The 27,861-nt window shown below is 56.0% G+C and overlaps 10 protein-coding genes across 10 annotated transcripts; 7 read left to right on the forward strand and 3 right to left on the reverse strand.

The window, feature by feature from the left end:
• Positions 1 to 300: 300 nt before the first annotated feature.
• On the forward strand, positions 301 to 4,024 carry W97_01562 (uncharacterized protein; the record flags this gene model as incomplete). The annotated part of the gene is made up of 3 exons (XM_007779468.1): positions 301 to 1,225; positions 1,277 to 1,431; positions 1,961 to 4,024. The coding sequence occupies 3 exons, from the start codon at positions 301 to 303 to the stop codon at positions 4,022 to 4,024; spliced, it is 3,144 nt and encodes a 1,047-aa protein (XP_007777658.1).
• A 642-nt stretch (positions 4,025 to 4,666) lies between these two features.
• W97_01563 (uncharacterized protein) lies at positions 4,667 to 5,730 on the reverse strand (the record flags this gene model as incomplete). Its single annotated transcript, XM_007779469.1, has 2 exons — positions 4,667 to 5,608; positions 5,665 to 5,730. The coding sequence occupies 2 exons, from the start codon at positions 5,728 to 5,730 to the stop codon at positions 4,667 to 4,669; spliced, it is 1,008 nt and encodes a 335-aa protein (XP_007777659.1).
• Positions 5,731 to 6,504: 774 nt separating this feature from the next.
• Positions 6,505 to 7,117, forward strand: W97_01564 (40S ribosomal protein S25; the record flags this gene model as incomplete). Its single annotated transcript, XM_007779470.1, has 4 exons — positions 6,505 to 6,507; positions 6,562 to 6,616; positions 6,757 to 6,966; positions 7,092 to 7,117. 4 exons carry the CDS (start codon positions 6,505 to 6,507, stop codon positions 7,115 to 7,117), a joined length of 294 nt encoding a protein of 97 aa, XP_007777660.1.
• A 458-nt stretch (positions 7,118 to 7,575) lies between these two features.
• On the reverse strand, positions 7,576 to 9,418 carry W97_01565 (uncharacterized protein; the record flags this gene model as incomplete). Its single annotated transcript, XM_007779471.1, has 4 exons — positions 7,576 to 7,665; positions 7,724 to 8,797; positions 8,871 to 8,948; positions 9,008 to 9,418. The coding sequence occupies 4 exons, from the start codon at positions 9,416 to 9,418 to the stop codon at positions 7,576 to 7,578; spliced, it is 1,653 nt and encodes a 550-aa protein (XP_007777661.1).
• A 681-nt stretch (positions 9,419 to 10,099) lies between these two features.
• W97_01566 (uncharacterized protein) lies at positions 10,100 to 12,793 on the forward strand (the record flags this gene model as incomplete). The annotated part of the gene is made up of 2 exons (XM_007779472.1): positions 10,100 to 11,173; positions 11,225 to 12,793. 2 exons carry the CDS (start codon positions 10,100 to 10,102, stop codon positions 12,791 to 12,793), a joined length of 2,643 nt encoding a protein of 880 aa, XP_007777662.1.
• A 1,959-nt stretch (positions 12,794 to 14,752) lies between these two features.
• On the forward strand, positions 14,753 to 15,923 carry W97_01567 (uncharacterized protein; the record flags this gene model as incomplete). Its single annotated transcript, XM_007779473.1, has 3 exons — positions 14,753 to 14,948; positions 15,013 to 15,304; positions 15,392 to 15,923. The coding sequence occupies 3 exons, from the start codon at positions 14,753 to 14,755 to the stop codon at positions 15,921 to 15,923; spliced, it is 1,020 nt and encodes a 339-aa protein (XP_007777663.1).
• A 526-nt stretch (positions 15,924 to 16,449) lies between these two features.
• W97_01568 (uncharacterized protein) lies at positions 16,450 to 19,399 on the forward strand (the record flags this gene model as incomplete). The annotated part of the gene is made up of 5 exons (XM_007779474.1): positions 16,450 to 16,669; positions 16,754 to 17,799; positions 17,920 to 18,606; positions 18,667 to 18,943; positions 19,002 to 19,399. 5 exons carry the CDS (start codon positions 16,450 to 16,452, stop codon positions 19,397 to 19,399), a joined length of 2,628 nt encoding a protein of 875 aa, XP_007777664.1.
• A 407-nt stretch (positions 19,400 to 19,806) lies between these two features.
• W97_01569 (uncharacterized protein) lies at positions 19,807 to 21,679 on the forward strand (the record flags this gene model as incomplete). Its single annotated transcript, XM_007779475.1, has 2 exons — positions 19,807 to 20,007; positions 20,159 to 21,679. 2 exons carry the CDS (start codon positions 19,807 to 19,809, stop codon positions 21,677 to 21,679), a joined length of 1,722 nt encoding a protein of 573 aa, XP_007777665.1.
• Positions 21,680 to 22,062: 383 nt separating this feature from the next.
• Positions 22,063 to 22,756, forward strand: W97_01570 (uncharacterized protein; the record flags this gene model as incomplete). Its single annotated transcript, XM_007779476.1, has 2 exons — positions 22,063 to 22,173; positions 22,247 to 22,756. The coding sequence occupies 2 exons, from the start codon at positions 22,063 to 22,065 to the stop codon at positions 22,754 to 22,756; spliced, it is 621 nt and encodes a 206-aa protein (XP_007777666.1).
• Positions 22,757 to 23,601: 845 nt separating this feature from the next.
• Positions 23,602 to 26,777, reverse strand: W97_01571 (uncharacterized protein; the record flags this gene model as incomplete). The annotated part of the gene is made up of 2 exons (XM_007779477.1): positions 23,602 to 25,778; positions 25,829 to 26,777. The coding sequence occupies 2 exons, from the start codon at positions 26,775 to 26,777 to the stop codon at positions 23,602 to 23,604; spliced, it is 3,126 nt and encodes a 1,041-aa protein (XP_007777667.1).
• Positions 26,778 to 27,861: the final 1,084 nt, after the last annotated feature.

The following is a 27,861-nucleotide window of genomic DNA, read 5'->3' on the forward strand; positions in this document are numbered from 1 at the left end:
TCCGTTTCGGACGGTATTTTCGCGGTGCTGCCGCGCTCTAATTGCAACCGTCGCGACACGGCACCCTTCGAACCTATCGTTCCATCCGCGGGGAGTTCATTCAACTCTACGCCCCGTTCCGCCAACGCCTCTTTCTCTACCGTGGCCGACGACCCACCGATTGACACGGCACAAACTTCCTTCAGTGACACAAGGCAAGGTGATCTTGACTCGTACAACAATATGCCTCCTCCGGGTAGCGGGACTACAGTTAGCGAGGATATGGAGTTCCATATGGCTCGTTTCCTCTCGCAAGAGCAAATGTTCCGCAGTCCGAGGCCTCAGCTCCTGGACACCGTTGCGCTGAGCGATGCCCTAGCAGCCACGCTTCCAAAAGCTCCTGCGAATAAACCAACAACACGGCCAAACGAGCAGAAACTTGACGTGGTCATCGATCCTGTTGTCGAACCCCTAAGTGAGTCTATGGAACACTTTCAGGTACGAGCATTGCCGAAACAGGGACTTTTTGTGGACGACGTACACGAGGGGTTGAGTAATGCGCCTCTGAGGGTTCGCTATGAAGTTTGCCGGGTGGCTTTGGCCAACGGGATGCAGCCTTACGACATCATGTCCACGTACAGACGGCGTTATGACAGCCAGAGTGCCTTGGCCGATTATTTCAAGAGTCATCCGCTGGTCAGAAAAATGCCAAAGGCTTCATCTTCCAAGGCCTGGATCGCAGCGGGCAAGAATTTCGAGAACGTCACTCTCAAAGGAAAGCTGAGCATCACTCCTGTCAACGAAGGCCCGCTCTTCCGCATGACTCTGGAACCTTTGCAGATAGAACAGTCGTGTCGCTTTCAGCGCGCATTCGGTGGCGATCGATTCCTGTACATCGATGTACCATCTCTGTTCGAAGCTGATCTGCCTAGCCATCTGAAGAACCAGTGTAACTTGAAGCGCAGACTCCGGGAATGGCTCCAGGTTGAGCACAGATTCCTCGGAAGAACCTGGCGTGCTTTGATGCTAGAAGACCGGAAGCGGAAGAAGTCGTACACTCAGAAAGATCCGGACAAAGGGCAGCGCATCACGCTTTTCGCGACAAGTGGCTGCGACAGTATCTGGAACGAGCCGCTCAGTGTGAATAAACCTGAGACAAGCATTGGGGAGTTGATCGATTGGTTTTTGTGCATCAAGAAGAATAGCCACCAGCCTTTCCCTAAGGCATACGCCCGACTGGAACTAGGTAAGTGCTTGGCACAGTGTACTGGCAGCTGAACTGATCATGCCGGATCAGGCTTATCGCGCACGCATCCTGCGTTGATCTTCCGCCCTAGCCAGATACGAAGGATCCAAGACGTGCACGCCGATGGGACGCCTGAAGCTACATGCTTCAATGATCAAGCACTGCTTTGGGAAGATATACATGATCCGGAAACGGTGATGAACGACGTGAGTGACCCTTTTCCCTTGCCAACCGTCTAGGTATGGATTTGATTATTATAATTCGGAAGCGTAAATATACAACACGCTATCGACCATCTCTCTCCAGTGGCGGAATCGGTATCTTAGGCGCCTCTATGTCTGTCGAGTAGCCCAAGACTGCCTCAAGTATTAGTGTCTAGTTTTCACTGCCCGAGGACGCCGGTACGCGACGTGCGGTAACGGTGGTGCTGGCTCCACAAGTCATACGACCACACCTCGATTCGCTCCTTGATCACTCGAAACACCTTAAATTCCACCAAGGGGCTTAGAGCCACCTTCAGGATACTCAAGCTTTGCTTGATAATTACCCTTAGTGGTTTGGTACCTGACCGCAAAGGGACTCAGAACTCCACTGATGTCTGCCGCAGCAATTGGGTAGACGGAAGGCCAGTCGCGCTTTTAGAGGACTTGCTCTTGTTTCCTACCTCTGATTTAGCTGTTGCCGCTTTGCACTTTATTGCGCATCCCGTGTACGGTTACTGATGACTCTGAATAGGGCTGCGCGAGGATGTCAGTCGGTGCGGCATTTGAAGTATGGAAGGCCCTTGGAAAGCCGGGGCCTGTTCCTAGTGTTTTCCAGGGTCGCGTTGCTGGTGCAAAGGGTCTTTGGATGATCAGCGCGCCAACATACTCGGAGCATCCTGATGACCGCGAGGTATGGATTGAAATATCCGACAGCCAGAATAAGTTCGAGCCTCACACCGAAGACTTGTCGGACGAGCTGTGCGACAAGAACCGCCTTGCATTCGAAGTACTCACTCATTCGAAGCAACCGAGAGCGACCGCTCTTCATGTCTCGTTCATCCCAATACTGCTTGATAGGGGAGTGCCACGGGAGCAGCTGAAGGACCTTGTCGTGGACTATCTTGGCTATGAACGCCAACAACTGATGGAGAACGTTACGAATCCTGTGTGGCTTCGCAAGTGGGTTAACGAGCAAAATTCCCTTTCAGAAGAGAGGAACCGTCAAGGTGATTTAGTTTGGCGAGCGGGCCTCCCGCTCCAGCCCGTGGAGGAAGCCATCTTCCTACTGGAGTCCGGTTTTACACCTACTAGCAACCAGTTCCTTGCTAAAAGCGTGCAAAAGCTTGTCGAACAGTATCTCCTCAAGTTGAAAGTTCGCCTTACCGTCCCACTGGGCCGCTCGTCAAACCTCTGGGGCATTGCAGACCCCTGTAGTACTCTCGAACCTGGCGAAGTGCATCTGAACTTCTCTACAAATTTTCAGGATGAAAAGTCTGGTGAAGTTTATCCACTGCTGGACGGCAGGGATGTTCTCATCGCCCGTCACCCTGCACTAAGGCGGTCTGATATTCAAAGGGCGCGGGCAGTCTTTAAGCCAGAGCTCAGTCATCTTACAGATGTGATCATTTTCTCGGCCAAGGGAAGGTTCCCTCTTGCGGCAAAACTCCAAGGCGGTGATTATGATGGCGACACCTTCTGGGTCTGTTGGGAACCGGACCTAGTGCGGTTGTTTAAGAATGCACCTGCGCCTTTCCGCCCACCAAAGCCAGAAAATTACGGCATTAAGGTTGAAAGAACCAAACTCGCAGAGCTGACAACAGGTCCAGATATAATCGATAGCTTTCTTGAGAGGAGCCTTGCTTTTAGGAGCAACGCTAGCATGCTCGGACGAGCGACCAACGACCACGAGAGCTTATCGTACACTAAGAACACATTAGACTCTCCCGGCACGAACGCCTTGGCCGATTTACACGATCTTCTTGTCGACTCGGCGAAGAATGGCTATGTGTTCGACGAAAGTGCTTACCGAGAATACTGCCACAAGAACCCCCATATCGGCAAGATCACGGCTCAGCCGGCCTATAGACAGTACATTAAGGAACTAGCTGGCAGTCGGGATGTGAACCCCCGCAAATTTAGACCCAATAAGCAGCACATTGCCGACTACCTCCTCTTCGATATCGTTTTGCCTCACGTGGAAGAGACGCTTGTCCAACTGAAAGCCGCCTTTGGCGGGAGCGGCACGTCCGACTCTGACCTGCCAGCTCTCTACTTGGAGGAGAAAAACGCCGCTGATGAGGTCGGATCGCGCTCAGCGGCGCTCAAAGCCTTGAAGGACGACCTAGCCAAGATCCGCCAGGGTTTCAACGAGCAATATGGCAGGAACAAGCGCAGCGGCGCCACTGGTTTAGACGGATACAGCCAAAACATTGAGCAATGCTACCAGAGATACATCGTCGTCGCGCCTTTCAACCCGTCCGACGACCCGGCCATCATCCGCTGGACGAAGCCAATGGTCCCTGGCGCTTTCACGTACTGGTCCCTCATCAAAGCTTCGGCGCTGTACCACCTCTACGATCAGAAGCTCGACTTTGTCTTTGGTCTTGCGGGGAGAGAGCTGGCATATCTTAAGGCTTGCGCTTGCGGGAAGGACGGTGTCAGGTTTTTAGTGCCACGGATGTGGGCGAATATGAAACCGAGGAAGATCAAGGGAGGGGTTACGGAAGAGGAGCAGTTGGATAGCGAGTATGAGACTGCTGCTGAGGAAGAGATGGAAGAGCATGATGATGGGTGGAACGCTGATGACCTGTCCTAATGGGAAGTGAGGACGTCTCTCGTGCCATGACAGGATTACCTCAATACCCCGAACTCGCAACTGTTATTAGCTCCTCTCCTGCGTGTCGACATCTTCCATGGAGATGCGTAAACTTATGTATATCCCGGCGGCGGGAGGATCTGGAGTTTCCACTACACAAGCCGCCGACGCTTATGTTCTCGTCTTTCACACGCTACAATTCTACATTTACCTCACGTCACTGTTGTGATTGGCCTTCGCTGCGTCTGGCTTCGCTTGTTGGATGTTACAAGTCAGCCGATAGCGGAGCTTACGCGGATTCATGTTCGAGCAGCCTGGGATTGGATCGCTTCTGGATAGATATGGCCGGACTCAGCAGTAAGGTTTTGAGTTCGGGCTGGATCGTTGGCTGTCACCTCGCACGATGTAATCCTTCGAGTTATCGCCTTTTCAGTCTTCTGTAATCGCTGCGCTATTAGAGAGAACGCCGTGATCCTACAATCTTGCCGCCTGTACGCGTCATCAGCGGCGAGAAGTACACAAAGAACATGTTTATCACTACATAGTATCGTTGCACAAGACAACTACATGACAATATGCTGCACAAACCCCTTACGCCAGACGCCGACGCTCGGAAGCCAAACCCACGGATGTCCCAGTGCGTTACGCCTGCAAAGTTCCCAGCTCAATCTCCCTCCTCCTCTCCTCCCTAGACTTCGCCCTTTGCCTCTCACCACTTCCACCCCTCTCCTCCCTAGACTTCGCCCTTTGCCTCTCACCACTTCCACCCCTCTCCTCAGCCCTCCCCCTATCAACCGGCCTCCCAGTCATGCGCTCCCACATGCTCCTCTGCGACACTCCCACGGTAAGGAACTCGCTCCGGCCGTAGTACTCCCTCACGCCGCCGGATTGGTTCACCGGTGTTTCGTCCCCGTCTCCAGGAAGGCCGATCCTGAACGTCTCCGTCATCGCATCGGGACTAGGACCCGGATCTGCCTTGGTGAGCAGCAGGGCCATCTGCTGGGCTATGTAATCGTCGTCTGTAGGCGTGCGGCTATGGGGGGCCTGGTTCGGCTCGGTAGGCGTGCAGGCCGTCGGATACATGTTCTGCGTATAGTTCGAATAGTAGTTCGGGTCAGAGTAGTAGATGTGCTGCTGCTGGGCGTGGGTCGGGGCTAGGGCGTAGCTGCCCCCTCCCGAGAGGCTGGAGGAGCGCTGGAGGCGGGACAGGACGCGGTGGTTCCAGAGGAAGAGGATAGAATAAACGGTGATGGAGGCGCAGGACAGGATCAACGAGGCGACGGCGCCGGCGGTAAAGGCGTAGCGCGTGCACGACACGAAGGCGTAGAGGAGTGTGAGGAGCCCCAGAAGCGAGGAGGCGAGGGTAGGCAGGATGACGGTGTCGCGGTGGAAGAGGAGCGAGTGGACTGCGAAGTAGAGGAGCGCGGTCAGGGAGTAGCCGGCGGTGAGCAGGGCCACGATGAAGATGGAGAGGACGTGGATGCTGAAGCGGAGGTGCGGGGCTGTGTCGTAGGTTGAGGGGAGCAGGAGGTAGCCGCCCAGGATCATCCAGGATGCGGTGAAGGCTAGGAAGCGCCAGTACCACTGGGAGAGGGTTGTTAGTGGGAGAGCGTGGGGATTGTGATGGTGGGGAGGCGCACGGCGACATTGTCTCTTTCTGTGCTCAGCTCGGCCAATGTCTTGTATCGGGGCTCGCGAGACAGCATTGGGCCTTTGCTACCAGCCGGCAGCCTCCTCTTCTAGCTTAGATGATGTTCGCGATCCAGCGTGAAGGAGGAGGTGTGAGAGGGATACGGTATATGTACCTACGGCCGGCGATGTCGAAACGAGCGTGGGTCTTTACAGGTTTTCGGCTGCGAGGCGCAGAGGTGGTCAACCGGCGCAGAGCGAGGCTGACCCGTTGTCGAGTGTCTTCAGGTCTCTGGGGCCAGGTGGGAGGCGGTAATCCGGGGTAGATGTCGCACCGCCAGTGTCGCGCCGAAGCAGATGTGAGCGAGTGTGGAGAGCGCGTAACGCTTGTCGCAGGGTTAAGGCTCAGAGTATACGAAGAAGAAACAAGACGACAGAAGTCAGCGCAAGCATCTCAGGCAGAGACGAAGTGAGCGTCTCTGGAGTCAGAGCGTAGTGTTACAGCGTTGCATGGCCGGGGGTTTGGGGGCTGAGTGCTGAGCTGACAAGGCTTGGGTTCTGGCAATCGGCACACTTCCAACTAGGCGATGCTGCATCTACTAGGCAGCTCCAGATCACTCCGTACTCGACTGCTCTCACCCCCAGATCACTCGATTGCTCTTTCGACCGTTGATCATCACGAAGCGCGTCGCGTATAGTAGCAGCCCAGAGTTGAGGCATCAGCCCTAATGATATCGCTTGGCAGCCGGCTTACGTAACAATCTCCCACACCAGCATTCCATTTTCACGACTCCGCACCTTGACCTTGACGCCGCGACTTTACGAACTTCATCTCCAACACATCACACAAAATGGTACAACAAACTTGTCGTCCGCGCTCATGAGACATGCTGACCCCCCGCTCGTAGGCACCCGCAGCAACCGGCGGCAAGAAGCAGAAGAAGAAGTGGTCCAAGGGCAAGGGTACGTTCACAGCGGCGAACAGCCTCCTCACAACGCCTCCTCCACTTCCCTCACACCGACCCCCTCCCACACTCGCGCCCAACCGCACGAACCAGATCCCAAAACACCTGAACCCATAGACTAACACTCCCACCCCGCAGTCAAGGACAAGGCCAACCACGCCGTGGTGCTCGACAAGTCGACCTCCGACAAGCTCCAAAAGGACGTGCAGTCCTACCGCCTCATCACCGTCGCCACGCTGGTCGACAGGCTGAAGATCAACGGCTCGCTCGCCCGGAAAGCGCTCGCGGATCTCGAGGAGAAGGGCCAGATCAAGAAGGTTGTCGGGCACAGCAAGCTCAGCATCTACAGTACGTCTCCTCATCCATCCTCAGCCATGCTCAGTCAAGCGCCGCTTTTGCCAGTCTGTGTCATATGGCGAGTTGGGCATTGCAGGGTTTTGCGCTGGGCTGGACTGGGCTAACTGATTGAATAGCACGAGCGGTCGGCGCCGCGGAGTAGACGACAGGCTGGCAAGGCGGGGTGGTCTGGGTTCTTTGCGATGCATCATTCGGGATTGGGTCACTAGGCGTGTATCACGGATATCGAGAATGACTTCTATGGTGGGGAAGAACGTATGATGAAAGCTTTAGGCTCAAGCTGTACTGCATTTGCAATGGATTGAAGATTCTCGCTATCTGTTCTCCGATTACCCAGTACTGCGACAACCCTCTAAAGCCAGCCGCGAAACAGGGTGCAACGAGGTTGAGGCAAACCCAGTGCCACGATGCTGTGCATGGCGACTGCTCTGAAATCACCGTCATCATCGCCACGGATACAACTCCCCAGTGATGCTTGTTTCGTTCGCCAGAGGCTCACCAGTTTTTCAACCCCTTATGCGCCCTTCCGCTCATTCCACTGATCGGGCAGCCTTTACCGAATAGAATGGCTGATCTGACCAAACCAACACAACCGCTCACCTACACAATCAAATACTTATCCGCGACACTCTGCACATCCTTGGAGAACCCAACTTCCTGGCCCATACTCAACAGCGTAACCGCCGAAACCTGTGCCTCAAATGTCAGCAAGCTTCCCAAGCACCGAAACCACTTCACGCCCACTCACATCAACATCGACGAACGGCCTTGTCTTCGCAAACCTGACACTCATGGGGAAGAATTCACTTTCACTCTCCGCGCCCGCCTCAAACTCAAAGCTCCCCGACGCATTCTCCTCGTCCACGGCGCCAACGTTCCACTCCAGACTATCGCCCGTGACCTCGTACACAGCGTCGTGGCTAGACACGGATGGTTCGCTGGAGGAGTAAGGAATTGTGACGGCGACGTCCCGCAGCGGGTCGCCGCCGCTCCACTCGTACTCTACCGTTGCGTTCCAGACACTCCCGCCGTTGTCATTGACCCAGACAGTGAAGCTGATCGGCGGGTCGCCCATCTCAGATGGCTTGGTGGGGGAGAGCTTCCACCTCATGACGCCGATGGCGTTGTTCGCCGGGAACCCCTTTGAGGGATCGGCCAGCTGGATTGTCCTGGAGGACCGGAAGAGGGCCTTGTCGACTTTGGGGTGTGCGGTTAGTTGCGCGTTGTGCGTGTTGGAGATGTTGAGGTCGAGTTTTACTTGCGTGAGGCTCGGGTCGGTGATGCGGAGCTGGAGGTCGCCTTTCACGTCGAGGGATTCGAGGGTGCCCTCGCGAGACAGGCGCGCGGAGATGGTCTCGCTGATTGTGATGTGGATGGCTTCTCTATCTGTGCTGGTAGAGGCTCGTGCAGAGGCGGGGGCGGCTGCGGCTGCGGCGGCTTCGCGGGCGACGGCTGCCTCGCGCTGTGTGGATATAAGCGGTGCTGCCGAGGAGACAGCGGCCTCGGGCCCCAAGTCCGCGCGCACGGCGTCGAACATGTTAGTCGTCTTGCTCTTTTTGCCGAGTTGCATGCCCTTCCCCCGCGTAGCCAGGGGCTTGGAGTTCTTGTTCTGCGCAGCGGCGTACGAGTCGTAGGTGTCTGGAACGTTGGTGGTGGGAACGGGGGGTGTGTAGGTTGGGTAGGAGGGTACGCGGGCTGAGCCAATGCCGCCGCTGCGATTGGAGCGGGAGAGCTCTTTGCGCTGCATTTCGAGCTGCTTGGCTTTACGCTTGCGCTCTTCGCTGGCTTCGAGCTCTTTGTTGCGGGCGATGATTTCTTGAATCTGTGTGGGGGATTAGTGGGGGGTTAGGAAGAGGGAGAGGGAGAGGGAGAGGGGGGCAAGGGGGTTCACGCACCCGCTCTTCGTGCGATTCCATGTCTAGGAACGTCTTGATTTGGGATAGGGTCAGGCTTTCTCTGTAGCCTAGTGTGACCTGAGCAGTATTAGCCATCCGACCTCCGTTTTATGCACAGTGTAGACCTGAGAACATACCAGCTCATCGAAGGCGCTCAGGAGCTCAAACGCGCTCGCCAGAATGCCGCGCTCATCGAGCGTCTTGCAGATGCTCGAGACGACCTGACTGAACAGGTGGAGGGAGTCGATGTCCTGGAGGATGTTGGAGTTACGGGTGATGATCAACAGGAGGTAGACGGTGTCGATGGGCTGGTAGATGTAGCGTATCGAGTCCGACTCGACAGTGGTATGCTGAGTGCCGGGCTGGTCTGCGAGCAGGCGGGGAAAGTCTGCCAACAGCTGCTCTATCCGCGATCGAGGCATTGGCCTGAACTGGCGGGATACCAGTCCCTTCCCCCCTCTTGTGCATATTGAAGCTGCGAGGACGACCTGCGGGAAATGATTAGCGGATTGTACTGAATTCTCGAACGATGAGTGATTACTCACCATCGTTGCTGGTGTCAAGATTCAAGGTCAGCGTTTTGTGGCCCTAAGTAATTCTAGAGCGGAGCTGTTTACTAGGCTTCACTTATCCGGACTTCAATCACAAGCTGGCATCTTGAGTTGAGGTGCGGCTTGGCATTTCCGCATGACTCAGCCGGCCCTTTCCCTTTGCGGCTGCCGCGAGCGAGTGATCTGCTGCCTGCATCCAGCAACAACCTCACAACCTCACAACCTCCACTCCCTCCACTCCCTCCGCTCCCTCCACCAGCACAGCATTGCACCCAGTTGCAACGCGAAGTTCGCGAAACGCGCGACGCGCACTTTCACCCACGCTATCCGCCTTTACCTTATAAGAGACGTTCCCTCATACTCAATCTGCCCTTTGTTCCTCGCAACGTTCGCCACAGGTACTAACTATCAGCATCCAACCTGACTTCGACCGATTTTCAACAACCCGAAACCACCTATCGCGCTCCAATCTTCCACCACTCTGCCATCTTCCGGAGCAGGGGAAGTTTCAAAGCGAGAACACGTAGCGAGACAGAGACGACAGAGACGACAGAGACGACAGAGACGACAGAGACGACAGAGACAACGGGACCGTAAGCCCAGTAACGGATCGCCCACAGGGTCTCTTTCTGCAAACATACGACGCGCTTGGCGGCGCTCATCAGCGTTTCAACAGCCATGACGACCTTATCTCGGCCTTTCCCGACACTGTCGGTCACAGTGGCCGATGATGATATGGAGATTTCCTCCGAGCGAGGTCACGCAGAGTCAGATATCGAGATTGATTTCGACCTCACTGGTGAACAAGATGACGACTACATGCTTGAAGACATAAGATCTCCAGCCGCACAAGCAATAAACCAGCCTGGTATACAGACCAGCAACGACGATATCATGGTTGATGAAGACGCACAAGTAGAGGATGGCACCATGCGTGACGACATAACGGTGCCGGACGAACACCTTACTGACGTCGGCGAGCTCATGCACGATGACACCGTCATCAGTGACATCCAACAGTTTGCTGGAGCCGAAGTTTCTGAAGTTCCGGAAATCGTCATCCAAAGCGATCAAGTAGATGACCAAGCTAATGAAGAGATTTCTTGGCGGCCAGAACCTGTTCGCACTCTAACTCAAGACGCTGCAAGCTATTCCAATGGAAGCACATCAAGCACAGCCAATGTTGTCAGAGACGATGCTATCCAGAACGATGATTCTGTGAAGCGTGCAGGTGTTGATGTAGAGGAGCACCCACTGGACGAAGCACCGCTCGTACTGGAAGAAGATCAAGTGGAGACGCCTGCGGTTGAGCTCGCTGGTGTGACTGATGACAGTGACAAAGCGTATCATGTCGACGATACTGCTGCGTCAGTCCGAGGAGAGGTAGTCGGAGCGGTCGAGCCGGACACTCATCAAGGTGAGAATCAACCCGATGAGGAACATCTAGAGACCGGCCGCGAGGTCAACGGGGAGGCCAGCGGGGCGGCCAGCGGCCATGACCACCATGACGGCACCCAGTCTTCGTCTGATCGTCCGCATCCCGTAATCGTGGTCTATCAAGGCAGTGAGATATCATTATTTCCGCCCAGTGAACAAGACGCGTCCGAAACATTCTTCCTCCAAGATGAGTCTCTGGCTCATAGATCGATATATGAACTGTTGCATGCGTGCAGACAGGTTCTAGGTGAGACTATACACGAAGCAGACGAACTGGAGATCAACATAGCCGAACTTGGGCTATGTATCAGTGAGGTATGCGCAACCATCCTTCCAAGTACAAAGTTTGATGCTAACGACCTCTAGGATTGTTCACCCGCCTCCCACGTCTCTTTTTCTCAAATTCTTGACGTCTATGTGCAACTGCAAAAACACGACGGCATTCAAGAACCTGACCCACTTTACATCACCCTGACTGCCAAGACTAGGTTCACGACTCGTTTAGGCGCTTTACTCCAAGCAGCCACAGAAGGACGTGGACTGCTGAGCCTGGACATACCCCGTGATGCCAATTACCAAGACCCCTATATTGATGTAGATTCTAGCGCAGACGATGATGAGGACAACCTCGATCAGCAGCAGGACCAGACTTATGAACACCATCCCGAGGATCCAGACCCCCATCCGGACAACATGGAGCAAGCGACCCACGACTCAACTACCGACGCGGCTTTGGCGCCGCAAACTACTGCTGAACAGGCGGAACCCGAGCGATCTGACTTTGCGCCTCCGTCGACTACAGTCACCGAGCCTCTCAGCGACCAAAGCCCTCATGAAGACAGCACTCATACGGAACGCGAGTCAACCGCCCACCCAACAGATAGCGCTGAGCCATCTCAGAACGGGGTAGCGAACGCGACGGATGGTCAAGACGGCGATCTGATCGATTATGCCGATGGCGAGGATGCAGAGGATGGGGCCAGTGGCGAGTCAGCCGGTTCATCTACGCTCCGCGGCGATACATCCCCAAAGGAAGGTGGTCAGTATACACTGAACGACGACTTCGATGATACACTCACCGACGATGCAGACGGAGCCGCGACTGGGACCCATGATCCGCCGCAACCGACCTCGCATCCCGCTGTTGGCGAAGAACAGATCGGCGACGAAGCAACCGTGACGACTGACGCTCATGACGAAGAATCTGAAGCGGGTGACGTGGATGAAGTCACTTTTCAAGACTGGCACGACGATCATGCAACCCTGGACGATGATGTGACATTTCAGGATGACTTCGAGGCTTACGATGACGGAACCGAGTTGGACCAAGAGGCCGCCGACGGTGCAGTTGAAGAGGCTGATGTTGAGACGCTCGTGAACGAACAAGACGCAACTAGCAAGGAGATATCGCACTCAGAAGCCGTTGATACCCTCGCTGCTGATAGTCGCGAAGACGCTCAGCCCGAGCTTACCGGCAACTCAGCTCTCGACGCTCAGCAATATGTTCATCAACACCTTGTAACTGGTGACGAACCGAATCCGCTTGATGAGTTTGACTACGCCACCGGAGAGGATCCCGACTACTTCATCTTTGATGACTTTCCGGAAGACGATCCCTTGGCCGACCCGGAGATTGACGCCTCAGCTTCGGCGGAGAAAGATGGGTCCGGTGTTCCTCTGGCAGCAAAGGATAATGGCTACGACTCTGATGCCATCGACTACGATGACGAGGATGACGAGCTCACCACGCCTGTTGAACCTGCCGCACGAGACATCTCAGATCGCTCGAAAGGCTCACCGCTTGGGAAGCGCTCGAGAGAAGACGATGAGAGTGGAGCGGTCGACATCGATGATCAGAGTCAGTATCACTTTGAGGAGGGCCTTCCCGCTTATGCTGACGGTCTTCCAGCTGCCAAGCGCGTCCGGTCAGGATGAATCCCGCCCCTTTCAGCTCTTCTTCCGATAGCTGCTCAAGCGCGTTCGCTTTCGGGGTTCATACGAGCATTTCTTCATTGGCATGCTTAGCGGGCCAGCGAAACTCGTGCAGGATTTCTGTGCGGTCCTAGCACCAAAGCCGCACTCAACCCCTCCCCTCATTCGCCACCGAACCGGTCCTGATCGTGCTGCGCCGCCGGGCCAACGTAAATATCGCACGAGGACTTTTCGGCTACTGACACTCCCACTTACCCCATTGAGATTCCCAGACCGTGCTTCTGGCGTCCTTCTCCACATCGTCGATCAAGGAACAACCCACGCACGTTACATTAGCTAATTTCCAGGTGAGTACCGACCTTCAGTAACCCGCTTCTTCCTTCTCGCTCTTCGACGCAGTCCCCCTTGTTCTCGCTACTTTCTCGCCTTCGTCCGCTGTTCGTCTCGTCGCTCTCTACCCAAGCACGCAGCATTGTGCGAACATCGTAACATCTAGGAGGCATCCGGCGACGGCAATTCACAAAAGTTGAGGGTCTCGGGAATCGGAAGGATCTTTGAGAGAAGCTGCGAGCCACCTACTGTAAAGTATCTCTTTTTTCGGTGGTCGCGGCTGAAGGAGGCGCAATGGCGGCGGCTGGCGTTGGAGGCGTTGTGGCATAGGTTTACTGGGCTTCTGGTTCTCGAAGGGCGAGGCCATAGTGGAGGGAACGCCGTAGTTCTGTTGCACTTAGTTACAGCGCAGGTAGAGAATTGAGGCGGTACCTAGTGCAACACCGTGTCCAACTCTGATCACGCATCTCCATTGCTACAGACTTTTGGGACGTAGCTTGCCCCCCAACCATGGGAACTGCGCGCTCCTTCGACTAGCCCCTTTCAGGACTCGCTCCACTAAACCTTAGCAGCCTAGCGCGTATCATAAATAGCTGAAACCCTTGTGCGTGCCTGCCGAGCTAGTTAACTAGCTTGCCCCGGCCCCAAAGAACCCTTGAACCAGCTTGCAGAAGAGCAGATCCACGACGGACGGGCTGAAGAGCCTCAACACCTCTCCTGGCACCTGCATCGCACAGCTGCGCTTCCCGCCTCGCCTGTATTTTTCCTAGGCTGATCGACGACCTCAGCGCTTCGCTAGACGAGCTCGAGCGCCTCTGCACACACAACCTTTCTCTCCTCGCCACGCCCTTGCGACACTCGAGACCGGATTGAACGCCCTGAAAGCGAAACCGCTCGTATCCTACGTCAAGAAGGACTTTCGACACATCGCACAATCGCGTATCCTATATACGGCCTGCCTCACATCCTCGGGCAACGGCTTTTGCAGGGGTCCAACCCGCCGCCGCGACAGACTCGTGCGTCATAGCCTACAACTCGGGCCCGTAGGAGGGCATTGAGGCATAAGGAGGTGTCTGCTCGAGTGAGCAGACGGGTGTGAGGCGAGATGCTAGAAGACAAGTATGCGCCCCCGCCTATACCAGCGCAGAAATTCGGATTCTGTTGCGCCTAGAGGGAGGAACAGCTGGGCACTCAAGTCTTGAACGGGGGGGCTGATAGAGGCGTTGCAGATATGTAGGGCTTGCGCTGGCTGTGACTTCGACATTGGCGATTGGTGAGTGCGACCTTTCTGGGTGGGGTTGCGAGTGTGGGCGTGTGGGAGCGTGGGAGCTAACGGTTGGATGAAAAGGCACGAGCTTTGTTATCACGAAGAAGGGCTTGAATGACGCGAGTGAGAGACATGGGTTTGAGGGCGATGGGTTCTCGTATCTTAAGAGCCCGCTATGGTGGGGTGGTATTGTGACGAGTGAGCACCCTTCAGAAGCGTAATTGAGGGAAAGCGGTCTCCTCTAACGGTAGCAGTGGTGCTGGGCGAAATCGCAAACTTCGCTGCGTATGCGTTTGCGCCGGCGATATTGGTCACGCCCCTAGGAGCGCTCAGTGTATTGATAGGGTGAGTGACGCCCACGGCGGATGTCCAGAGTGGCCAAGCTGACACATCTATACAGCGCGGTGTTAGGAGCATATTTCCTCGAAGAGCGGTTAGGCCTCTTGGGCAAAATCGGCTGTGCGATATGTCTGATAGGATCGGTCATTATTGTGCTGCACGCGCCGCCGGACAAGGAGATCGAGACGATTGACGAGATACTGAACTACGCCATCCAGCCAGGTATTGCTTGCTTGTTCTTAGTCCCCAACTACGCATCACGCGCTGACCAACTTTACACTTGCAGGCTTTCTGTTCTACTGCGCCATCGTCTGTGCCTTCGCTGTAGTCATGATCTACAAGATCGCGCCCAAACACGGGAAGAAGAACCCCCTTGTCTACATCTCGATCTGCAGCACAGTGGGAAGCGTGTCCATCATGGCCGTCAAGGCTTTTGGGATAGCGCTGAAGCTTACCTTTGCCGGGAACAACCAATTCACGCACCCCAGCACCTACGTCTTCGCCATCGTAGTCGTCTGGTGCATTCTAGTCCAGATGAACTACTTCAACAAGGCGCTAAGCCAGTTCTCGACATCCATGTAAGACACCCCCCAACACCTCCCGCGCCCCACTCGAACTTGGCTCAGGACGGCGGAAATGGTGTAGACTGACACGCGCCGCGACAGAGTTAACCCCCTCTACTACGTCACCTTCACCACCTGCACCCTCGTCGCCTCCTTCATCCTCTTCAAGGGCTTCAACACCGCCGACGCCGTGAATACCATCTCCCTCCTTTGTGGCTTCCTCATCATCTTCTCCGGCGTCTACCTCCTGAATCTCTCCCGCGAAGACCCGGATGGCAAGACCATGCTCGGGCACGGCGACTTCGAGGATGCGGCGCCGACGGACGGCCTCGCGGGCGCGATGACGAGGAGGAGTATGCATTCCAGGCGCAGCAGCGACGCCGGGCATAGGAGGATGAGCTCGGGCGCGAGCGTTTATAAGGTGGGCGATCGGGCGGGCCTGATGAGGGATTTTGAGAGGGATGTCGAGGCGCAGAGTTTTGGGCTCGCGGACCTGGCGGAGGATAGTGATGAGGATACGGGGGGGAGCGGGAGGAAAAGGACGAGCTTTGACGAGCTGGAGACGAATGGGGCGGCGAAGGAGCCGGTGTTGCCGGTTGAAAGGGTACGACCGAACAAGAGTCCGGATCGGTGAGCAGGCTTCCTTGTGGCTCGGTTTCGGGCTTCGGCCTTGTCGCAAGGAGCAGAAGGTGGAGTACCGCTGGCATGCGGATTGGGGGAGCTTAGATGGATACGTCAGCGGGCCTGGCGGCGATGTACATGTCTGGGCGGAAACGGCTGCCTGGGAGGCGTTGTGGGCATATCCGCAGAGGATGTAGGGATACAGAGGGAGGCATGCTCGCACGAGCGCGATGGCGTTTGGGTCTGAAGATAGCGCTGTGCATCTTCTAGTGCTGAGGGGAGCCCTCGACCGCATTACTATAGCAGAAAGAATGCCACTGTCAGGGTCTGAACTACTCATGTTTCTGACCGGTCATCTTATCAACGGTTCGGAGTGTCGTGATCGGAATGCTTTACGGGAGGAAGCCCCATGAGCCCATCATCTCATGTGACTACGAGATACCGCGTCGGACTATCAACACCGCGTCTCCAACCACAAGTTTTCATGAACAGATAAGAACAACAGGAGAACATCACCGCCCAGCGGCTCCGAGCTCACTATGGAGCCTTCGAAGGCGCCGGCACTGCTTTTGCATGCAGAAACAATTCTGCCTCAATCCATACACCCGCATCTGCTGGCCTACTGCCCTACGATGGACTTGATAGCCGTCGTCACTAAAGAGGAGCAGCTCGACGTCTACCGACTGAGCGGCCAACGAGCCTTCGGCCTCAAGCGTAAAGGCCAGAGCACCGTCGACAGTATTTGTTGGAAATTCAACGGTACAAGGCTCAGGTCAACCCCGACATTTCTCTCCTTCATCTGTGATTGACCCCTCTAACTCTCATGCTGACTTTGGTACCCAGGTCAATATATTGCAGTCGCATGGAATGATGGCACCGTCGACGTGCTATCTTCAGAGAGCGGAAAAGCTATTCGTCATGGCGTTCAAGAGATGCTCAGTGGAACTTCCGCTGGTGCGTCCATCCACTCTAAGAAGATATCCTGTCTTGGCTGGGGTGTAAATTTCATCGATGTCCAAGCTGTCAAGGCTCGTACGAATGGCTCGACCACAGCCGCCAGCGGAGTCCATAGACAGCACATGACCGTGGAAGCCTGGGGCGATACCGAGAAAGAAGACGTAACGCTCGACGACTTCCTCGACCGGCAGCCGGATCTGGAGAAACTGGGCATTACTCCCGACCTTCCGAAGCAACTAGCTCTGATGGACGTCGAGAGTGTCCTACCGAAGCTGCCTATGATACCGCCGCCGCCATTGTCAGGAGCAAGAGTACCTATGACAGTCAAAGGTCCAGCGGAGGTCTTTACCAGTCAGGCTTCGATCGACGCTTTACTGCACTCGCGTCATTTGAGAGACCACAATGCCGTCGACGTGCTCATGCTTTGCTACGAAGACGGCACCGTCAGTCCGATGATGTATGATTATCTAGCCATCGGCGGCGTTGGGTTGCCTGCGGAGTGGAACTTGTTCGACTGCCGGCCCCTTCAGCATGCCTCCCATCCGTTCGCATGTAGCCATCAGATGCTCATGGAGGTCTCAAAATCCACTCTCGCCGGCGAAGCGGCGTCCTCCGCAGCATCCCACCGACAGCGACAACAAGCCCCCGGCGCCTACGATGGTGCGAGCATGAGTAGCACAAGCCATGCGGCAAAGTGTCTGGCTCTGGTGCCGCTTACCCTAGGCTTCATCCAGTCCGCAGGGATCTATCTTGATCTAATCGCCTCCAAGACCGCTCATTTACAGAATCTCCTCCGCTACGTTGACGAATGCCTGCGGTGTCTCAGCGCCTACTGGCTGCATTCCCAAGACCTGCCATCGCGGTTCATGAGCAATATCAACGAGACGTTGGCCGAAAAGGACGAGGGCGACCTCGTCACTAATCTCTACCATGTAGGCGTCACCGGACATTGCTCTGCGACCATGAAGGAGTGGCTTGTTGATGAGCTCAAAGAGAGTGCATGACTTCCCTACCCTACTGCGCTGATCAAACAATCAGACTGACAGCCGCAGGGCCACAAACGTTGGGACCACATCGTCTCCGCCGGCTACACCCTCGTCATACAACTCGTGCTAGAGAACCTACTGCCGGCACTCGACGGATGCAACATGGCAATCTCGCGCCTCCGCGGCCTAGCGACCTACCATGCCGACTCGCCATCACTGAACCTGAACGTTTCACCCCAGAACCTCACCACCCTGCTCGAGACGATCAAGTGCTTGCAGCTGCTGTGCCACAACGTGCTCATCTATGCTGGCGAAGAGAGGAGACAGTTCAAGGCGTTTAGCAAGTGGCTGAGGCACGAGATCGATGTGCAAGCTACCACCTCTGAGCCGTCGCCCGAGGAGGAGGAGAAGGATCCGGGGATCGATTATGCGGCGCTGTTGCGGTATATCGATGGCGGACTGACGAGGAGTAAACTTGGTCCGTTCCTTGGGAGGCTTGGCTCTGGTTCGGAGGGGCAGACGGAGGAGCTCGGGTACGAGGTCGTTGGGAAGGCTGCGGAAATGCATAAGGAGGAGACGGTAGCTGAGAACGAGGCGTTGAATGTTCGAAGCGTGTATGATGGTCTTCAGAGACAAGCGAGCGGAGTCTTCAGGCAGGTCACCGCATGGCAGATGTCAGGTTGCAGAATCGGCGGCGGTCTATTCCTGGAAGAGGACGAGATCAGTGCAAGTGACGTGAGGATGGTACATGAGGTAAGCCGAAAGCATTCTCCCCAGATTTCTCGTTACTACTCCTTTACTTACTTGCCACAGGGTCCTGTAAGCCAAGAAGACGTGACCACCTTCGCCGCCCTCATACCTAGCACGCAGAAGACCCAAAGTAAGCTCCCCAATCTTCTCGACTTGACAGCCAGTAGCTCACCCCGCCAAGTACGCCTCCACTACATCCTCCACGCCTCAAACATCTCCGACACCTCCACCTCCATCCGCTCCACAGAGGCCCTAGTTCTCCAGCTGCCCGAAGGCGGCGAGATCAGAGACCTGAAATTCGCAGACGACGACGCGCTCCTAGCGCTCTTCAGCACCAAAGGTCGGCCCCATCAGCGCCCCCTCCCAACCCCAGCAAGCCGCTTACCAAACTACCGCAGAATCCACCCTCCTCCTCTCTCTCCCCTACCGCCCCACCTCGCCCACAAACCCAATGGCACCGCTCTACGCGCCCCGCCACCAGCGCCCCATCACGCCCTCCGCACCCGCAGCCTTCGCGCTGCCGGAAGGGGCCGCGGACGATGTAAAGCTGCGCCCCGTCTGGCATCTCGAGGGCGAGGAGCTAAAGGGGTTCGTGAGGCATGTGTTTCGGAGCGACGAGGGATTTGTGCCGGTCAGGCTGGAGGTTAATGGAAGGAGGGAACGGCGGGTTGTCCTGGTGTGTGAGGCGGAGGGAAGGAGGTGGAGGGTTTACGATTTGGATCACGGGGAGGGGGAGGAGAGTATAGTGGAGGAGGGGGCAGGGGGGGATGGGGATGGGGATGAGGAGATGGGGTAGTGGATGGGAGTGAGTGGGAGGTGGCTTGGCGTGTTTGGAGGGACTGAGGCGCTTGACGGCTTTTTTCACATCGTGTTCGTGTGAGGGACTGATACCGATACCGGACAAGGTGATAGCGGAATCTTTGTAGAGCTACTGCGAAATCCGGACAGTGGAGGGCTTGCGGGGAGGACTTGTGGTTCGACAGTTTTGAGATTCTAGGACTGCGTAGGAACTGTGCCGCAGAGGAATCTGCTGTGTTTCGAAACCAACGGTCTTGAGAGGTTTGCTCGTTTGCAAGTCAGTCAGTGTGAGATGCTGGTTGTGGTGGTGAGTCGGCTTGTCTTGCCGTTTCCGCTTGTCTCTACGGCAGCCCAGAAGTGCCCCGAGCACAACCTCCAAGAATTCCCTGCTCTCTTCTCCCCGACATGTCACTTTACTATGAGGCAGCTGCAATCCTTGCCAACGCTGACAACACTGGTGGTTCTCTGAAATCGCGCATTTACGGGAAGAAGGGTTTGAAGAGCTCTCCAGCGCATTTGTATGCTCTGATCAGCGAAACGACGAAATGGTCTGCTGTACTCAAGGAGGTTGTAGAGAAGAGCGGGATACTAAAAGAGGAAAGAAAGGTCAGTTAGACGCGTGCCATGCTGCGTTTCTCTCTGTGGACTATGCTTTCAATTCTTCATAATGTTCACACACAAACGTCCCAGTCAAGCATATCAATTCTAGGCGCGTATTTCATCTATTTCCATAACATGTGACTGACTATCATACAAGCTTACGCCCCTACTGGCGCTTCTTCTAAGCCATGATCTACTTCTTGCAAAGGGCGGAGTGGCCGCCCCTAAAGATCACGTCCTTAAGCAAGCAATTCTTCGACACAAGGCGCGTCTCAGTGCAGAGTTCACCAAAGCAAGGTTGAAGGCCGGCTTCCACACAGCCGAGGCCTTCCGCGAGCACATAAATGCCGGAAGTAGCATTTCAAATGCGTCAGGGGAGCACGATGGTGATCAAACAACCGAACCTGAACATCCGCGATGGATTCGTATCAACACTATCAAGACCACCCTGGAAACAGAGCTTCGAACCACATTTGCCGATTACCAGCAAATGGATAGCCTCGCAAGTGTTATGAGAGCACCTTCCACGTCCAGGCGCCTCCGTCTTGACGCACATATTCCTGATCTCATTGCCCTGCCGCCGCGAGCGGATCTGTCCAAACATCGAGCGTACCTAAATGGAAACATCATCTTCCAAGACAAAGCCTCCTGCTTCCCTGCGTATCTCCTAAGTCCCAGCGTAGACGACTGCGACGTGATAGACGCATGCGCCGCGCCCGGTAACAAGACGACTCATCTGGCCGCAGTGATTACCGCGAGCGCTGCTTCACAAGAAGCTCAGCCCAGCAGCCACCGCCGCATCCTCGCTTTCGAAAGAGACAAAAGGCGAGCCATTACCCTAGCCAAGATGATCACCCTCGCCGGAGCCGACAGTCTAGTCACCGTTAAAGGCGGTAAGGACTTCCTGACCGTAGACCCCTCAGCCCACGACTACTGCAGCGTCGGCGCACTACTCCTGGATCCCAGCTGTTCAGGCAGTGGCATCGTTGGCAGGGACGACGGACCCACGCTGCACCTCCCGAGCACAGCCGCCGCGAACCCATGCACCGCCCCCTCCTCTCGACCAAAAAAGCGAAAGCGGAAAGCGCCACCCGTGCCGAAAGCTGCAGACGAAACCCCAGCACCATTCTCAACCACCGACGCAGAGGTCGAAGAGAATCCTCTTTTCGGCTCATCCGAGAACACAAAAGCCCGTCTAGAGTCCCTCTCGTCTTTCCAGCTCAAGCTTCTCAAACACGCAATGTCCTTCCCCGCCGCGCGAAAGATCAGCTACTCGACCTGCTCCATCCATGCCGAGGAGAACGAGCATGTCGTTCTTAGCGCGCTGCAGCATTCCGCTGCCGTGGGGCTTGGGTGGCGGATCCTGCGGCGGGAGGAGCAGGTTGATGGAATGCGGAGGTGGCCCGTCAGGGGGGATGTGCAGGCTGTTGAGGCTTTGCCTGGTGGGAAGTGGAGCGGTGAGCTGGCGGAGACGGTGAGGGAGGCGTGTATTAGGTGTGAGAAGGGCACGGGGGAGGGAACTATGGGGTTTTTTGTTGCTGGATTTGTGAGGGATGGGGAGGGTGGTCCGCCGGCTGTGAGAGAAGCGGCAAACGGAGATCAGGGGGCGGCGGGGGGGACTAGCAATGTGGAGGGGGAAGATGAGGAGGAATGGGAGGGGTTTAGTGATGGTGGGTAGGCTGTTGTTCGTAGCATGGTTAGAACAACGACATTATTTGTTTTTGTTCTACCATCCGCATGATTTCTACAACAAGCTCCGGTAGGATGCAATACGCAAGAGGCGTCCGGGTACCTGACGACGATCCGTCTGCGCTTTCGTGCAGCAGGCGATCACTGTCCATTTTCCATCCAAGTCATTTTGTAACCATCATCGCAACTATGTCGCCATGACGTAACGTGCCAAATGCCCCACCAACAGACGAAACCCCTCTGAACTCGCTCTCATCAAGCTCTGTCTCCATCATTCGAAAACAAGATCTCTTGTGTCAATTGCCTACACGCAGAAACAAAACACACATCACCCATTCCTCATCAAGTCTTACTTCCCGCACAACCATCACCATGACCAATCCAGTAGACACGTCCACAACGGCCAATGTCGACGCAGTAGCAAACCAGGAGGGCGGATTCCACCCCAAAGTCGGCCGCTCCGCCCCAATGGAAACCCACGGCGTAAGTCCCCATCTCCATCCCCATCCTCCAATTGTGACCCCGCCACGAACACAGCACTCACCTCCATCTACAGCACAAGCCCGGCGTCCTCGCCTCCGAGAAGGACCGCGCGCCAGAGTTCCACGCAAAGACCCTGCCGCCAGGCTCAGCGCCCAAAGAGAACACCTTCCGCCCGAACCCCACCGATGAAGCCCCCCGCGCGGCCGACTACCGCGACGATAACGACCCGGAATCCGAACAAACCTCCGCCTCCGACACCCTGGGCGGCGCGACCTCGGCGGACGTGCACACCGGGCTCGGCCACCCGGGTCAGGGCCAGACCTCGACCGAGCTGCACCACGACGGGCAGCACGGGCGCAAGCGGGAGCGGCACGGCTTAGCTGGCGTAGGGGCTAGCGGGGTGGGAAATGCGAGCAAGATTGTTGATCCGCATCTTCCCGAGCACGCGGACCAGCGGGCTCAGGATAAGGAGGAGGTGGGGGTGGTGCCGAATAGGGGTAATCTCGGGGGGCCGCCGGCGGAGGAGAGGGAGCCGGAGACGTCGGAGGGGGTTGCGGCTGAGATGCCGGGAGGTGCGCGCTAAATACGTCGATGGGAGGGGGCGTGAGGGGAGGGGGGTGGGGGTGGGGTGTGAGCGCCGTGGTGATGTCGTTGAGCGGATTGCTCTAGTCGTGGAGTTGGCAATTCATGATGGTCTGGGATATACGGGTTCGCTTCGAGGAGGATAGCTACGGGAATGAAAGCAACCCAGCTCAAGCCTTGCGGAAACGTCGAAGAGCGTGTTGGGAAGCTGTGACGTCGCTTTGTATGTTGACAACTGAAATCCTCATCGAAATGTGACGGCTTGCCTTCACCTACTATTGTTGAGCAATGTTCTTACGCCCTTGAGTGGAGCTACAGACGCGTATTCTCAGAGACGCTGCTGCTCGAAAACGTGTTGTAGCATCTTATAATTTTGCTGATGTGATGTCTGCGTTCGTACAGCAGCATCAGACTGTCATGTCTATCCTACAGAGAGATTCTTGAGCCGGTACCCAACCATGCGCTATGCGATCCTCATTACCCACATCCATCCATCAGATACACCCCAATCGTACATGTTGCAAAGAGTGCAGCTCCCTGGCCGAGTCGTTCCGACAGAGCCAACAGTGTGCAATCTGCAAAGTGCAGTCCTATCCGAGAGCCTGAGCCCTGAAGTAAAAGCACAAGGAACATGTAATAGTACATAAATGAAACATCGTGAGGTCATCGAGGTAGATTTTTGGGGAATTTCTCTTCCCATCAGCCCACCACAGGCCGACCTTCCAAATCTCTGAAGCGTGCGAAGCCACGTCTTGATACCCACCGCAAACATGAACCTGATCGGTATACCACCAAGCTCGTGCGTCGAGCCGGCAGAGGCGATGTAGTTTCGATTCTATGTCAATATCACGATCCATCATCTCCACCAACGCCCGGCGACCTGTCGTGGGCGTGTATCACACCCGACACCCTCCCCGTACCGCCAGCCAGAAATCCGTCAAACTCGGGCTCCTCCGCTTTTTTCGTGTCTCTCCACCCCTCACGCAGGCCCCAAACGACACTCAAGCACCGCAGCTCGGCCGGTACAATAAACTGCACAACTTCCCCCACCAACTCGTCCTTGACCGCCATCATGCTCCCCTGCAGCACCCCCGCGCGCTTCAAGAAGTAATTACTCCGCAGCCCCTGGACTGTGAACCCCGGGATCGGGTTTGCGGGAGGGAGGAGGGCGGACTGGTCGAAGCGCGCGTGGGGGAGCTTGACGTAGCCGACGCTCAGCAGCTCGAGGGTTTGTAGTTGGCTGGGGGAATGAGGGACTGGGTCGGGAGAGGAGGGGGATGGGGAGGAGGGGAGGAAGTCAGCGAGACGCGCACCGGGGGAGATGAGGTCGAGGACGTGAGGCCAGGAGCCTTCGCGGTGGGGGTCTAGATAGCTTGTATCGTTCTGGTTGGGCTGGGCTGGTTGTGGTGCCAGAGCAGGGGGTGGTGGGGCGTGAGCCGGCGGGACGAACTGCGGAAGCTGTGGTGGAGCCGGAGGGCCGCCATTACCGGGGGCGGCGTATGGATTCCAGATCATGCCGTGCCCAAGCGGCACACCTGGATGTGCAGGCTGGGCAGGGTTGTTGAAGTGGTGCAGCTGTTGCATGTTCTGCGTCAGGAGCTGCTGGAGCGCAACGGCGTTCGCCCACATTGGCTGGCCTGGGGGCGGGCCTAGTTGGACTAGGGGGTTGACGCGGGGAACGACAGTCAGCGACACGGAGTCGAGCGTCAGCTTCATTAGGGCGCTATTGGCGTGGTTTCGGACGAGTGATTGTAGGTGGTGGGGCGTGATCCAGCAGTTCGTCAGGGTTAGATGCTCGACGTGAGGGAGTAGCAGCATCGGATTCGGGGTGGTCAAATCGTGCGTGAAGTCGTGATTCACTTCGACGAGGGGCGCGATGAGAATGTGCTGGTTGCGTGCGAACATGCCTTCGGCGTGCTCGCCTCCGTCCGCCCAGCCGATTTTGAGGTTTCTGATGTTGTCACGTGGAGAGATGGTGTCCGCAAGAAGCTTAACGAAGGGTCCGACGGCGCGCGATGGATAGATCGTCTGGGTCTCCACGATGCCGGCGTTATCCTTTGTGACATCATGCCAGTCCGGGACAACCTGGATTGAGACTGTCTCAAGACCTTCAAGCGAATCCCAGAAATCCGCCCGGCAGAGTTGTGAGACGAAGCGGCTTGATATCCGGCTAAAGTCAAGTCTTTCAACGCCTGCGAAGACAGACGAGTTGTCCATAACGGCCAACATGTACGAGGACAGGAAAGCTCGCTGTGCCCACTCAATCTCAAGCAACCACTCCTTCTGTGCTTTTGAGAGGTCGTTCGGTACCAGGAAGTTGTGCTGCCCCGAAGACTCTTGCCTTGTGGAACTTGTGTAGAGTATGCCCTCTTTCAGTACAAACGGTGGCACGTTCCTCCATGCTGGTTCTTGGGGTCCTGCAGCGACTCTGGATAGGTCAAACTGCCCAGTCATATCCCTCGGGGATCTCGGGGGTCCCCAGTTCGACTTTGAGTGGCGACCTTCATCGTAATATGCATCGCTGGCTAGACCAGCATCAAAGAACCGAAGACTTCGCTGCGACGTCTCGTCCTGGAGTATTGCACTGTAGCCATGAGTACCGGCAACAGGGTCAATCACATCTTGCCTAAAGAGTTCTGCATGCCGCACACTGAATCTGTCGTGTGTCGCGCGGAAGTGAGCCTCCTCGAGGTGGGCCCACAAGAACTCCCGAGCCTGAGTTCTGCGGTCGGGGATTGCTCGTGTGGGGCCAAAGACTGTCGGACTGCGCTTCAGGATGCGTGATCGGAGCGAGACGTCGGGACCCTTCAGCCAGCCAAGACCGCAGTCGAGAGATAGCGCTAGATGTCGGACTTTGGTGAGGAAAGAGAAAGCAGTTTTCATCTTCGGGGTCTCGTCGGCAGTCGTTTCGAGGCTGGCTACGTCCTCAAATCGATGATACTCTTGGTACGGCCATTGGTATGCGCCCCAGTAACTGACGTGGTCTTCCAGCGACCCTTTATGGGGCGGAAACTTAAGCGTACCTGTGTCTAGTAAGCGCTTGTGTCGAGCGATGCAGCGCCTCTTCACTTACTCTCGTCAACCTCGAAGCTCATCCCGTATCGTCTGATATGGGGTCCGAAGCCTTTGAAGACGTCTACGCCGTGTCCTTCGTACACCTCATCATCCTTCTCATTCTTCCACTGGAAGGCGTCGTATGTGCTAGCGGCATTTGTGTCATCATCAACAGCTCTGCTCTTACCCTTGCCGTTAACGTCGCGTTTCTTGGGCCTTGGTTTTAGCATGTCATAGATCTCAGTGTTGAACGGTACAACGACCGTATGGAAGAGGGTCTGAGAGACGTGTTGATCAAACTCTTTGCAGCAAAGACGCATGGCCTTGATGTCATCCCGCGCCAAGTAAGAGCAGATCAGCTCGTAAAGCTCGGTGGGCAGTCTTCTTTGGGGCCATCCTTTGCCAGAGGTTTCTACCTGTGGCATCCCGTCACTGCGGGGCGGTAGTTGACTGATCCGACTGAAAGTAGGAGCGTCTAGCAGATCCTCAACAGCTGGAAGACCTGGTACCGGCCTGCTTTGAGGAAGCTGCAAGACCTGGTAGCTCGCCGGAACTTTGGAGATGTCTCGAATATCAGGCCATACATCGCTGCCAGTAGGCGATGGCTGGACACGGTAGAGAAACACTGCGCAAGCATCCTTGCTCTCGAGATCCTTCAGCTGCGTTCTCAGATCTGCTTCCGACTTCGTACCAGGATCGTCTATGGGTACGACCGAGTGCAAACCATGCGTAGCTCGTGAACGGCGTTGCGATCCACCATTATCCACAGGCCCCTGACTAAACGATTGCGTCGAGAAAGCTACAGCATCGTCCCATATGACGCGGCCGTCGTAGGTAGTATCCGTGGTGCTACCAGAGCTTTCAGCAGGAAGGGAAGGGAACTGATTGAGGTCTGCAAGGTCCAAGGATACAGCGTTGCGACTGCTCGTAGTTGAGTTCGAGTTTGTAGCGCTGTTATTGCTAGTCATTGGCATCCAAGAACGGCCAATGTGCAGGCGATGCTGTGATCCCAGACTGTTTGAGGCTTGCCTAGGTGAGCCTTGGTCTCTGCTACTTGAATACAGCGTCCTACTGGGATTTGACTGATAAGTAGCATGTGAGCGCGGCGAAATTGGAGATTGCGCTAGGAAGTTCGTTGCGGAAGAGCGAGCGTTTGAGGAGGAAAAATCGATGCCATATAGGAGCGAGGCATTTGAAGGGCTGGCGTGTGATGTGTTCGTCATGGCAGCAGCTGGCGCAGCAGATGAGTTGCGATCCGACAAAGATCTCCTGCGATTCAAGCCAATCGATCTTGTCATGGAGTTTGCTTGAGATGTGTAGCTGTTGTGTGAGCTGGAAGATAAACTGAGAAGCGTGTCCGCTGCATCAACTTCGTCATCGAAAAGATCGATTAGAACGTGAGAATTTACAGGTGGACTGGAGCTGTCTACAGCACGATGTATAGCGGGTGGGGACGCATAAGTTAGACCTGCCGCTAAGCTTGCTTGACCGCTTCCCTCTGACATATCGCCCGAATTGTCACCATCAAGCCACAGGGAAGCCGAAGAAGCCGATGCATGGAGGAGAAACGGTGGAGGGAAGAATGGGCTTGAAGCGTTATGTTGAGGGCGTTGCAGCATGGCGGAGCGCGGGCTGTCAGACGGATTATTCACGCGCACGCGGTTCCGGGCGAGAAAGCCGGGATGGGATTGCGCATGATTGACAGCGGGCGAGGAGGGCCAGCGAAGGCTCGGAAGAGGAGGCAAAGAGCTACGCACCAAGGGCGACTGACTTGAGCTGCTACTCCTTTGGCTGCTGTTGAGGAACGGGTTGCGCGGAGAGAATGCGCCTGGACTTGGAGGTCCGAGATTGCTGCTTGCGCTCGTATCCTACCAAACGTCAGTAAAGCTATCTGGATACAAAGCGACTGGTTCAGGCCACGGTGAGGCTGTCTTACGCTGCTGTCGCTGATACTGGCGCTGCTCTTGACACTGGATGCATGGCGGAGGCGGGGCACGCGTGGTAGCCTGGATGCTTGCTGAGGGGTGTCTCGCTCCTCATCGGGAGCTAAAA

Source organism: Coniosporium apollinis (genome assembly GCF_000281105.1).
Source record: "Coniosporium apollinis CBS 100218 chromosome Unknown supercont1.5, whole genome shotgun sequence".
NCBI lineage: Eukaryota > Fungi > Ascomycota > Dothideomycetes > Coniosporium > Coniosporium apollinis.